This window comes from Apteryx mantelli, chromosome 17 (genome assembly GCF_036417845.1).
Source record: "Apteryx mantelli isolate bAptMan1 chromosome 17, bAptMan1.hap1, whole genome shotgun sequence".
NCBI lineage: Eukaryota > Metazoa > Chordata > Aves > Apterygiformes > Apterygidae > Apteryx > Apteryx mantelli.
The window spans coordinates 12,505,628-12,517,679 of NC_089994.1; the positions used below are offsets into that span (position 1 = coordinate 12,505,628).

A 12,052-nucleotide genomic window follows, 5' to 3' on the forward strand; every position below is an offset into this window, starting at 1 on the left:
CTGGGTCTGCGCCGCCTCCTCGTCCCGTTTCCGTAACACAACTTACTTGCCCTGGGTTTTATTTCGGAATGACGGTGCTTTAAATTAAATTATTCCTCCATCAAGCGCAGAACATTGATTCATTCAGTATTCCAGAAGATTCAGTTTTGGACTCTGCACCACTTTTTTTTTTTTAACTCAGTTTCTGAGCCATAAAGCCATTTAACTGCACTGAAATCAGACCTGAAACACTGAGTTAATAATTCCCACAAAACAAAATAGTACACATGCTAAAAGGTAAGAAACATCCATTTTTTTATTTTGTTTTCTCCAAAGGTTATAGACAGAAATTCCCATTGATTTCAACAGAGACACAGGTGTCAGTTTGGGGGGCTTCATTACAAGCAACAAAGGTATTTCTCTCAGATTGACATGGACAGAATGAGCTTTGGAGAGAAGACTTAGGTCTGGATCAATTGTACAAACTAACAAGGGATGGAAATAAAAGTTGATGTAGAGTCCCACTAAGGGATCTCTTACAGTCTCGCTCTGATAAAACAAACACAGAGCAAGGCCTTCAAGATAAAAATGTAAACTTCAGCTAAAACCCAGAAGAAACAAACAAGCAAATCCTTTTTAAAGGACAGCCTGCTCTGACAAAAATAATTTCTAGAAGGAGCCATAAAACTAGAGGCCTTGGGCAGAAATCACTGAATAAAGGAGCAAAGAGTCAACAGCTCCAAAAATGAGCTATGACATTCAGTATGGACCACAAGGTTTGGTTCACATCCTTAGGCACAGAGTGCTGACCTGTGTCCTGAGCTGGCAGGACAACTGTGCTTGTTTGAATATCTAAGTGAAAAGACCACTGCTTTTCTACCCTAGGAATTTGTCACAGAAGACGAGCTTTTATATTATGAAGCAAGTCTCCATACAAACCCAACAGGGGATGTTTATCAAGCGAGCATACTAAAGCCCAAAAACTTGGAGAGACTATTCCGCTCTCACCCCCTTCCAAAGTGTTCTATGGTTAGGGAGGGCAGAAGGGCTGCTAACATTACTCATTTTTTCTCCTACCACCTCCTCAGAGAGTTGTAACCAAGAACCAGAACTCAAGCCACAGTTGAGGAAAGGAGAGCAAGAACTCCAAAGTGTGCAGATCCCCAAAAAACAGAAAACAAAAACTGATTCCCAGAGGAACACAGTCCTTAGACATGTGCTTCCCAAATCATTGCACAAATTCCTCTATTTTGAGCAGCTTCATGGGAAGTGAAAATTCACACAAAGTGAATGCAAACTTGATTAAAGCCCAGAGAAAATACAAACCATTCCTTTCACAAGTTAAGTTCATTCAACCCAAAAATCTAGCAGATGGCTAGCTAGTTTCCACCAAAACCAGAAACATAAACTAGCAGCAAAACATTTAGTGATCCACCACAGGCAACACAAACTTTCACGGCTGCATGCTTTGGTTTGCAATCCTAATAGTTAGTTTCCTCCTTAAATCTCAACAAAAGCTCTATGAAGCAATTCCTCAGGCAGGAAAGGTCCAATTACATCTGTAGCTGCGGATCTATGTTCTTGGGTCTGCCCAAGTATATAGGCAATACTGGGATGACAACATCTTCCAAATAAAATGTCCGGTCTTAAAAATACATGGTTCAGTCCCCTTTCCAAAATTAAGAGCTCTCACTGAGTAAGGAATCTTAATTCTTTTTAGGCTTGCAAAGCTTTAGAAAACATAGAAAATTTGATTCTATGGCAACAAAATTCAGAACGGTTGACATGATAATGAATTGCTAACCCATGCATATTATTCCGCAAGAAAGTCATGAATGACATGGAAAAATAAAATAAGAACTTAACAGTGTTTAGAGATCAGGTGAAGAAAACTTTAAAACCCTCAAAAGTTCATGGAGTCATAACTGCTTAATAATAAACAAAAAAAGAAAAAATGTATATTAAAATGTTTTGCCCATCTGTATGTAGAGATTATACGCATTTAAAATACTATTTTCCAGGTAAACATGTAATAAAAACATTATTCAAATAGCAATTAAGATTTCTTGCATTACAAGATTCTTTTCGAAAGCCTCTTTCTCGTTACATTATTTTCAAGTATTCCAGTCAGGTGAATCAGTCAGTGGTATAAACAGCTTTTTCTTTTTCTTCTGCAGTTTTCCCCACCCAATTTCTCCTGGGCATGTGATTCCTGTTCTGCATGCACACAAACCTCTGCTTTACTGGATTCTTGGATTTAGAAAGGCCACTTTTTTCTAGACAAAGCAAATTGCAAGAGGTAAGGGTCCCAGATCCAGCCACTTATTGGCTTACTCAGAATCATCATCACAACCATCACTGCCTTCGAAATCACTGCTGTTCTGTAAAGCAAAAGGGAAAATGGTTTGTCAGTATTTCATTTATTTCTAGTGATTTACCTAAAATCAAACACACTGACTTTAAACTTCTCCAAAATCATAAAGAAATGGGGAAAGATCCTAACTTCATGGCCATCTATTATAATAAACTTGTGTGATGGTAAATTAAGTTTCTTGTAGCAGACAAATTGTACACTGGATTACACTCACCAGCAGAAGTCTCTTCAGTTATGTTTACAACTGCATGATTACAACGTGCAGTATGTGGGAAACTTAAAAGTGGATAACAGCATGAAATGCTGATGTTCAAAATAAATGCAGGTGAGACAGACTTGTAGGTGCTTTTTTTCATTCAAGTCACTCAAAAGCTACATTTGTTACATTATCTAAAGCTGGATTTGAGAGTTTTGCTCACCTGCTGCAGACAATCATGCAGAATTTACATCCAAAATGTACTAGAGATCACAAATACATTGTTTAAAAATAAAGTCAGTTGTACAGAACACTATTACAAAAATACTATAAATATTAGCAAGTTACAAAGGAACTGGTCTGAAGTCTGAGTTCTTAACCGGGAGCTACTCTTTCAGGAGTAAGTCAATATGATGGGATAAATTTGGGTGATTTATGTTAACTTTTTAAAGCCAGTATTTTGACTGAGGAGATTGGAATCAAGGGATTGATAAAGGTTAGTATCACAACATGACTGTAGTTATTCCTTTTCTCCAACCACCACTTGTTGTAAACAAAAAGAATACTCCAAAGCCCATGAACTTGATATTGACAGTTTAACATCCTATTACAAAACAAATTCTGAGAGACTCATAGATAGTTGTCTTCATAACAGCGAGTATAGCTCAAAGTGAAAACAGCCTGCAAAATCTCCAAGGAGTCTGTTACATGAGCCCTTATTTATCCTTCCCCAGACAGCCTGTGGTAATTATGACTCCAAAACTCTATTTGCTTGAGTTTATCTAAAGCAAGCAGACCTGTCTCCTGCTAGCAATACCTCAGTGATTTTGAATGTGTCAGCAGTGAGCCCTGTCAACATTATCAAGACACCTGAGCCAGGTAAGCACTGTCTGTGCCACATGATCTCTTTGGGTCCCATTTCACCAAACTAATGCGGCATTTGTTGTAAGCGTTTTACCTCTTGTCATGAGTGTTCTCCATACAGCACTACACTGCAGAAACACAATTACCAGAATTACAAAAATAACCCTGAGAAATTTCTGGTATCTTGCTTGTGCTATTCAACCAAGGCTGTAAATTTTATTTTACATGTTGAAACTGTCTCAAACCAAAAAAATGGCAGAGACAGATAAGATTTAATCTAACCTTCTTTGGAGCAGGACCATTCTCTAAATAAAATGAACCTAATTTTAAAGACTCCATTAAACTAAAAAAGTCATTATTTTCTTCTGAGTTGTACTTCACTGAAGTTTTAGCCCTGCCTGTCAATTTGTTCTTCAAGGATTTGCCAGCTCTCTAATCAAGAAAACTTGAATTACAAAACTGTTAAGTATCTTTGAGTCATCAAGTCCAATACTCGCCTCAGGCACGGCTTCCTCGAAGTTACATCAGGTTGATCAGGGATTTGTCCAATCAAGGACTATTGTATTTTAATTGTCACTCCAGTGGTTGTCAATTAAAATATATATATATTTTGTGAGTTTGACTCAAGATTCATTGCATCATTTCCAACTTCTAGCATGCCTCAAACATCTTTCCTCTCTTTTTTTTCTAAGCCTACTCTACATTCAACAGATTTACTAGAGAAATAGTTCTTTAACTTAAACTTAAAAGTTTCTTTTGGTTAACCATGTATTTCATGCTTCTGTTTTATAGTGCATTACAGCTGACAGCAGTTCCTGGTGTCAGGAATCAGATCCCACAACATCCCATTTTACTTGCTAGGAGTTTTTCTGATGACTGATTTTGAAGCTCATAGTAGATGTACTTTAAAAAAGGAGGTCCTAAATTTCCCCCCCTATTCCAAACCTTATTTAGGTGAACAGGGCATTAGACAAAATTAGAATTAGCCCACAGAGAATTCACATGACCAGCAGGTATTAAAAGGGTCACTGCCAACCTGAAAACTAGTCTCCATTAAACAGATTCACAATAGCAAAAGCTAGTTATGTGTCCACGATCTCTGTTGTCAATTTGTGATTCTGCAAGCAAATCAGTCTGTGTTTTTGAACATTTCTTTCTCCTCCCTCAACTGCCCCATTCAAAACACTGCCAAAATAACACTTTGTATAGTTGTTTCCACTGTCATCAAGTGCACAGAGACTGAAAAGATAAAACACATTTCAGGCTCCAGATAACTGTCATCTTCCATGGAAAACAAAAATGTTACCAAGGGAAAAACCATTTTAAGTAGACAGCTTCCCTTTGAAAAGTTGATAGCTTCAATCATTACCTTTGAATTTTTGTTGTTAGCTTGCATCCCAGCTGCAGAAGAGTTGAAGTCATGAATGGGAAGGGTGTTCAGCCAGTTCATCATGGATTTCTCCTCCCTTTCTGTGTTGATAATAGTAGGATAGATATACTGCTCTTTGAAAACAGCAATCTTCTCCTCTTCCTCTCTCCACTCCAGTGGCTCATGCAGCCCATCATTTCCAAAACGTCTGTTGTATTTTTCAAAGTGTACTCTTTCCAAGACCAGCCCAAGTCCTGGAGCTTTGGGGACATCTACTTTCTCCTCTCCCCAGCTGCGCTCTATGATAGACTCAGCAGCATAACCTTTCACAATAGCTATCACCAGCCCAATCATCTTCCTTATTTGGTGCATCATGAAACTCTGACCTTTCACTCTGATCACTGCAAATTCTATGTTTTCCCTCACAAATGGCTCTCCACAGTACATTTCCATTATGTATCGCTTGGCACTGGGGTCCTTGGGTCCCTTCTGAGACGTAAAGTTGTGGAAGTTGTGGGTTCCTTTGTAACAAGCAAGCAGTTTGTTGACTTTTTCAAGGGTTTCTTTGTTCAGTCGATAAGCCTCCTCTTGCACATCATGGTCTTTATGGGCAAAGGCAAATGTTGGCAGCATGTAAGAGTAGGTTCTGGCATCGCATTTGTTCTTGGAGTTGAATCCCCCAGTGACTCTCTTCAGCCCTTATTTTAAAAGTAACATTAAGTTTTTGAATCAGTAGGTTACAACCTGAATGTGATAGTATTTTTAAAATAAAATACAATAAAAATACAAGATTTATTTTATAGGACACTAATTTTAAAATAACAGAAACATATGGATTCAGGTTAAAATTATAATGGTAGGGGAGTGACCTTCTGCAGTACAGAGTTCCTCTTTGAAAACATTTTCTTTGCCTATTCCAGTATCCTTACCCAGAATTCTGATGTGAGAAGGAAGATGGTTATTGATCTTTTCTAGGATGTCATCTATTAGCCTGACCTTTAGTGACACAATCTGTCCAGCTGCAGATACACCCTATAAAAACCACAGAAAACAGAGGTAATTATGGACTTTGGAAGCTCTGGGGCAGCACCTGCAGAATTGAAATAGTTTAAGAATGAGTTTAATCCCTTTTTCTCACTAGTCTTTTCAGGCTGAAGTGAGGCAAAGACAAGACTGCAGGCAGAAATGCAAGTCAGATTACTCCTGAAAGACCTCAACTTCACTTTTGTACAGTGTTTCCCCACCCCATATTTGAAACTAAGTTAACGAAGAACAAGGGGTTTGCCTAAGTCACAGAGAAGCCAGCAGCAAAGCCATGAACAGGCTCTTTTCTTAGTTCTGCATTTCAACCACAAAAACACATCCATTACCTTGCAGCTGAGCTGTATGATTTAATCTGCTGGTGCTGTATAGCCATATAGCACCTTAGCAATCTTAGACAACAAAATATTTCACTTCCTTCCATGACATCTCACTGTATTTAAGCATGAACTGAAAAGAAATTACTTATTTATACATAAGATCAGCCATGAACTTCAGTTCAGGGCTAGAACCCCACTGTGGGAGGCTTAAGAATGACTGAGATGCAGCTTTAAATTCTCAAGCTCCACACCAACCAGGCAGCACTAACAATGAGGAGCAGCAGCAGGTTGGGAGGCTGAAGCAGATGAACGTGATAGAAATGCAAACGGACATAGTCAAAACATGAAGCACCAGCTTTACAAACACTATTCAATCAATGCCCTGCACTTTCTAGATAGTTATTTGTACTTAACTTTAATAGTGGATAAAGGAAGAACAAATAACATCCATTCTGAATAATATTTACTACTGGATCGCACTCTAGACAACACTTTACCAGTCAATCACATTAGCACTGGCTAGGGTACACCACATTTTACAAGAGCACAGGCCCCGACCAGCATACCTTATCTGTTCGAGCACATCGCTGAAAAGACATTTTCTTCATATTTTCCCCATGGTTTTCTGGGATGCAGCCTGACTGAACGAGGGCAGATACTAAGTCATCTTCAATTGTCTTGAACTGCGAAGATCCAACATTTCTCTGAAAGAAGAGGAAAGATACAGTAAAAATAAGAAATAGAACAAATAATAATTAGGTAACCCTCCTAAAGATCACCACTGAACAATATTACATTGTTACAATATTCTTTAATGTCATCCTTTCACAACCCTAAAAACACTGCCACACTCTAACAAAACTACCCATACTTTACCGGAGATTGTTAATAAAACACCTACATTCTCATTTAACTTTTGCTACTATTGCAAGTAAAAGGGCATTTCTAAAACACCTACATTCTCATTTAACTTTTGCTACTATTGCAAGTAAAAGGGCATTTCTAATTTTACTGTGGAATACTTCTGCAATTTTTTTGATGATTCACTCACCTTTGTGCATGAAACAGCACCAATGAGATACTGTTCCAGGGTACAGCCTGGAACACTAACCACTGCTGCTCCAAACCTAGCACCTGCAAATTCTGCTTCTAGAAATTAGATTTAATTCTTTTGTTCAGTTAGCCTGAGCTCTTGTATGAGTCAGACTACAGCATTTTCCAGCATCTTCTGCACTAAACTTGTAGATGAGCTATAACAGAAACATACAACTGCACTTCCCTGCAGTACTGCCAAGCACACACCCTCCAGCACACACCATTCAATTACAAGCGCACTAAAGCTGATACACACTTACACAGATGTGGCCACAAGCATAAGGTTTACTGCAGCTGAACAAATCTACTTTGTTGCATAAACAGGAAAGACTTGTCCCCTGCCTGTGTTCAATCATTATCAATTATCCCATGGAGCTTTTAAAGCATGCTTCAGGAATGTGTATGGAGCTTGCAGTATGCTGAGCGGAGCAGCAGATGGAGCAATATCATCCTTTTGCTGCTGTGTGCCACAAGACGGGACACTGTGCTGGCTGCTCTAGCGCAGGGGCACTGGTAATAAGCCGGTATTGTCAATGCAACATCCCTTTTCCTCCACATGCAAGCATAACAGTGTTGCATCAATATTCCCGTTTCTAAGCTGCTGTAAGCCACGACATTACAAAGCATCAAAAGAGGACAATTTACAATGTCTTCAAGTACAAACTTAAAAATCAAGAGAAGGCAACAAAGATGCAGATTTGTTTCATTAAAATATGCAGTTCAGTTCTCCAGAATCTGGATGTTTTGCATAATGCCATGAGACAACCTGAGGCCCAACCTAAAGAAAACTCAGCCCAACTGCTCTGAAATGTAAAGCTTCAACCAGGAACTGGAGAACTGGTCCTAAGGGGATCATGAAATAGCACTTCAATCTTTGACAGAACTGCAGAGCCAGTGCTTTCAGTCTCCTCCAGAGCCTTGGTTTTCTAAAAGACTTGCTGTTGATGCTCTAACATGAAGGCAGATCCACTAGAATCAAACATCAGAAATGTATGACTTTTTTATTCAAGCTACTGCTGCGCCATTTGACTCCAGGCTTGGACTGTACCTGCACCAGCTTTTTGAAGCTGCAGCTGCTTCCCTACTCAATCATTCTGACTACAGCTGTAGACCTGGCAGACTCTAAGAAAAGAAGGCTGCATTGTTTTACTAAACCACATACTTGCATCCCATGGTAGCCTTTCCCTGAATATGCCATCAATAGCACAATCTTCCTTTTCGGTGATTTTTTATTCTGATCCTCTGCATCCTCCTCATCCACATCTCTCTTCAACCTTTTGGGTTGGTGTCCATTTTCTTCTAGCTTTTCAGGCTCCTCACTGCTGCTTGTCAGTCTCTTTGGCTGGCTGGCAACCGCTGCCCTCAACTCTTCAGCCATGGTAAGAACCTGCAAGGGGCAGAAGGGCAGATGGGACTCAGTAAGAGATTAAAGAATAAAGTGACAGTTCCATGCCCAAGAAAAGCAGGACATAAACATAAGGACACGGCCAGGGTCGTTCCACAGGCCAGTGGCAGAAAAGGCAGCCACCCCCTCACCTCTCCTAGGCCACACCACCCCCACAAAGCTGCCACCATGCACTGAAGAAGAAAACCACGGCCTGCCCAACCTGGCACACATCAGAGCCCGCCACTGACAGCCTCAGCCTCACCGACAGCGCACACAGCTCGACGGGCTGGCTGGGACCGTCTAAGCCGCTAAAAGCGAGAGAACTTAGAAACAGCAGAAGTTTGCTTTCAGGCAGAAGAGCAGACGGGCACCACAGGCGGGGAGGTGACGCCAGTTGCCGGCCGCCCGCCCTGGCTGTCAGCGGCACGTCCTCCGCGGCGGGCGGCGGCGAGGCCCCCTGCCCCGCCGCGAGCACCGAACGGAACGCGCCTCCGGCAGGTACCTACGTGACGCGGCCGGGGCTGGGGCCGGGGCTGGGGCCGGGGCCGGCCGCACGCCGCTCTCGCCGGGCGGCACAAGCCCCCGCTCACCGCCCTCAAGCCGCAGCGGAGCAGCAGCATGGCCCCGCGGGCGGGCACACACCCCTCCCCCCCCTCCTCCTCCTCCCCCCGCCCGCCCAACGGCCGCGCCAACGGCCGCGCAGGGGCGCGCGCGCCGCAGCCACCGCCACTTACGCGGGCGCTGCGGAGCGACGGGACCACGTGGGCGCGGCGCGCGGCTACGGCAGCCGCGCAGGGACGCGGCGCGGCGGCGGCGCTGCCGGGAGGGGGGCGGGGCTGCGCGCCCAGCCCGCGCGGCCCCTGTGCGCGCCGCGGGCGCCCGGGTGCCGCTGCTTCGCCTCGAGGCGCCGCCGCGCGCCGGGCTGGGCCGCGCTGAGGGGCGCCGAGGCCCGAGAGCGCGCGGGGGCCTCTGCCTGCGCCCGATCAGCCTTGCGGGTGGACCAGGCCGCTCCTCCTGACAGCCCCGTGTGGGGGAGCTAGCGCTGCTGGCGGCCACCGTGAAACGGGACCGCGTGTCAGGGCAAGGGGGGAGATGCGTCACCTAGCGGAGCCCGTCGCCCGTTAAAATGTGGGGCTTCCGCTCTCGGTGGGGTGCGACATCAGCCACCATCTCCCCTCCCGTGCAGCCTCTGCCCGCAGCGGTATCGGCTGCGGCCGAGCTGAAGCACCTACTGCTTCGTTTTCCCACCGGTTCTTCCTCCGTCCGGCTCTCCCCGGCGACCCTTCTGCTCGCATCTACAGCACCTTTACCTGTCTGCGCGGAGGTGCTTAGCGGGACGGCTTGGTGCAGTGGGCACCCTTGTCAGGCGGCAGCATGACCCCCCGGAAAAGCCAGGCGCGCCTGGAGATTGGGCTGTCGAGCTACGAGCTCCAGCGGTTTGTAGGACCGAGCCACCCGAAGAGAGCGCCGCTTCCCCGGCGCGGCTGCGAGATCAGCCTGAGAGAGCTGCGTTTATTCGTTCAGCTGGAAAATGGAATGGTTGGCAGTTCCAGGCAGGCCGGATTATCAACTGCAGACTTGTTGTTTCTGCTAATGAGGGGAAGAAATGCTGCACGTCCCTTTCTGAACTGATACATCCGAGTTATTTCAGGGGTGGCATGGGACAAAGGAAGATTTGTCACATGTTCCCAGCTGTACTTTGTTTAGAGAAGTGATAAAAGATAGCCTGTCAAATAGGAGCGCTGCTGCCGATGGAAACAGGAATATAAATTTCTGTATTGCTCAGACCAGGGTGTCTCAATCTTTTTTGCCTCATTTCCTTAGGAAATGAAGCTTATGCAATCACACTGCCTATCTGTCCACCAGCATCTCTTCCTTTTCCTTCCGTGAAGTGGTTTCTGAATTTGGCCCATTTCAGGTAAATTTGATAGAGGGACAAAGGTCTCAGCAGACAGGAAAATCAGAGGCTGAACAGAAGAAAGATTTACAGGGATGTCCCCACGAGGGAAGAGGCAGTGGTGTCTCAGCCTCTTATCCACTCAAATAGTAGCCAAGGAGCCTCCAACCAGTCAGTGCAAGCTTGGCTCTGACCCCATCATGCCACATGCTGCCTCTTTCCCAAGCTAAAAATTCAGGCAGGTGGGAAAGGGCTGGACAAGGGTACTCCAAGGTGCTGGTTCCAGTTAAGAGTTGTAGGACACAAACGTGGCCTCGCTACTTCACTGATCGCAGAATGACTTGCTTCTTAGTGTGAACTCATCATCATAAACAGTTACGAGCACTTGATGTCACCTTCTTGCTCACGGGCCACAGGCGCCTCTGGTGCAGCATATGGGCCTTTCTCCGTTCCCTGGCCTTGAGGTTTTCTAGCACTGCAGAACTGATGAGCCAAGAGCAACATTACTGTGGGGTGGCAGCCCACGGGGGTCCCAAATGAGATTAGGACCATGTTGCAACTGCACATCCAAGGAACACATTTCCCTCAAGGAGTTTGTAGTCCAAATAGTCCAAATGAAGAAAGGATTTGTGTCCTGTTGGACTTCCACTTTTCATTTGGTCGTTCTGTAACAGGTAGATAACAAAGGCAAGGAGAAATTAAGTGACTTGCCACTTTGAGTCAGTTTTGTGGGAGTCTGCACTGTGAAGCTGGTACCTGAGGGATGCGCATGTGAAGCAAAAAGGCAGCAGAGACAGTCTGCAGTTTCTGGGCTGGAGCAGAAGGTCCAATTGCAGATCACTGTGTGAGGCCTGCAAAGCCAGTGCAGCTGCTTGGATTTGATTTGCAATACACAGCCCAGCAATCATCCAGCATCTTCAGAAATTAGCGTGGGGGTTAACTCCTCTCACATGCATAGCCAGGACTAAACTGGAATCAGTACAAACAATTCATGAAGTTCCCTGCTGTTTGTGCGAGGAGCAGAACATTTCATGCATGTTTAATAGGACTGATAAAATTAAAGTACATTGCATGGTACATCTGCTTGGCCCTAAGTGAGAGTGCTGCTATCAAGTTTACTCAGCAGTGAAATCAACCCCATAAAACCTTTCTAGCTATACAAGTGAACCTGGGGACTAATGAACAGTTGCACCTTTCAGCTAGCCAGCACTGGAAGCAAAATAGTTACAGGGAGAGGAGGCAGACGTTAGAGTATATTAATTGTTTTTGTATTAGGATACTTCTTTAATGACACCAGTATCAATCCTCACTTGAGTTTGGCTTATAAGAGTACTCTAGAAAGTCCTTCAGAACTTTTTCTGGGAAAATTCCTCACTGCCTCCCTCTCTGAGACTCCTACCATTCACATGGGCTGTCACAGGCAAAAGCCTGGCTCAGTCTCTGCCCCTCCAGTGCAGCCGCTGAGCACGGAAATGAAAGCAGATTTTGAACCCATCTGACACAGATGATCATCACAGATGGTGAGACCAA

At 44.2% G+C, this 12,052-nt stretch overlaps 1 protein-coding gene across 2 annotated transcripts; it reads right to left on the reverse strand.

The window, feature by feature from the left end:
* Window positions 1-270: 270 nt before the first annotated feature.
* PUS1 (pseudouridine synthase 1) lies at window positions 271-9,366 on the reverse strand. 2 transcript variants are annotated; one of them, XM_067307172.1, is made up of 6 exons: window positions 9,360-9,366; window positions 8,401-8,625; window positions 6,710-6,847; window positions 5,712-5,814; window positions 4,783-5,480; window positions 271-2,360 (listed from the first exon to the last, which is right to left on the reverse strand). In XM_067307172.1, exons 2-6 carry the CDS (start codon window positions 8,614-8,616, stop codon window positions 2,310-2,312), a joined length of 1,206 nt encoding a protein of 401 aa, XP_067163273.1. In that variant the 5' UTR covers window positions 8,617-8,625; window positions 9,360-9,366; the 3' UTR covers window positions 271-2,309. The 2 variants fall into 2 exon arrangements, with proteins under 2 accessions (XP_067163273.1, XP_067163272.1); XM_067307171.1 differs by lacking the exon at window positions 9,360-9,366 and adding an exon at window positions 9,132-9,194.
* Window positions 9,367-12,052: the final 2,686 nt, after the last annotated feature.

What these genes read in the sequence shown, in the direction of transcription:
- PUS1 (XM_067307172.1), bottom strand. Translation starts at nt 8,616, where the DNA reads ATGGCTGAAGAGTTGAGGGCAGCGGTTGCCAGCCAGCCAAAGAGACTG. An exon ending in AAGGCTACCATGGGATGCAA is followed by an intron (nt 6,848 to 8,400) that starts GTATGTGGTTTA and finishes CTCTTCTTTCAG; the next exon opens with AGAAATGTTGGATCTTCGCA. An exon ending in TTCTCACATCAGAATTCTGG is followed by an intron (nt 5,481 to 5,711) that starts GTAAGGATACTG and finishes TTTTAAAATAAG; the next exon opens with GGCTGAAGAGAGTCACTGGG.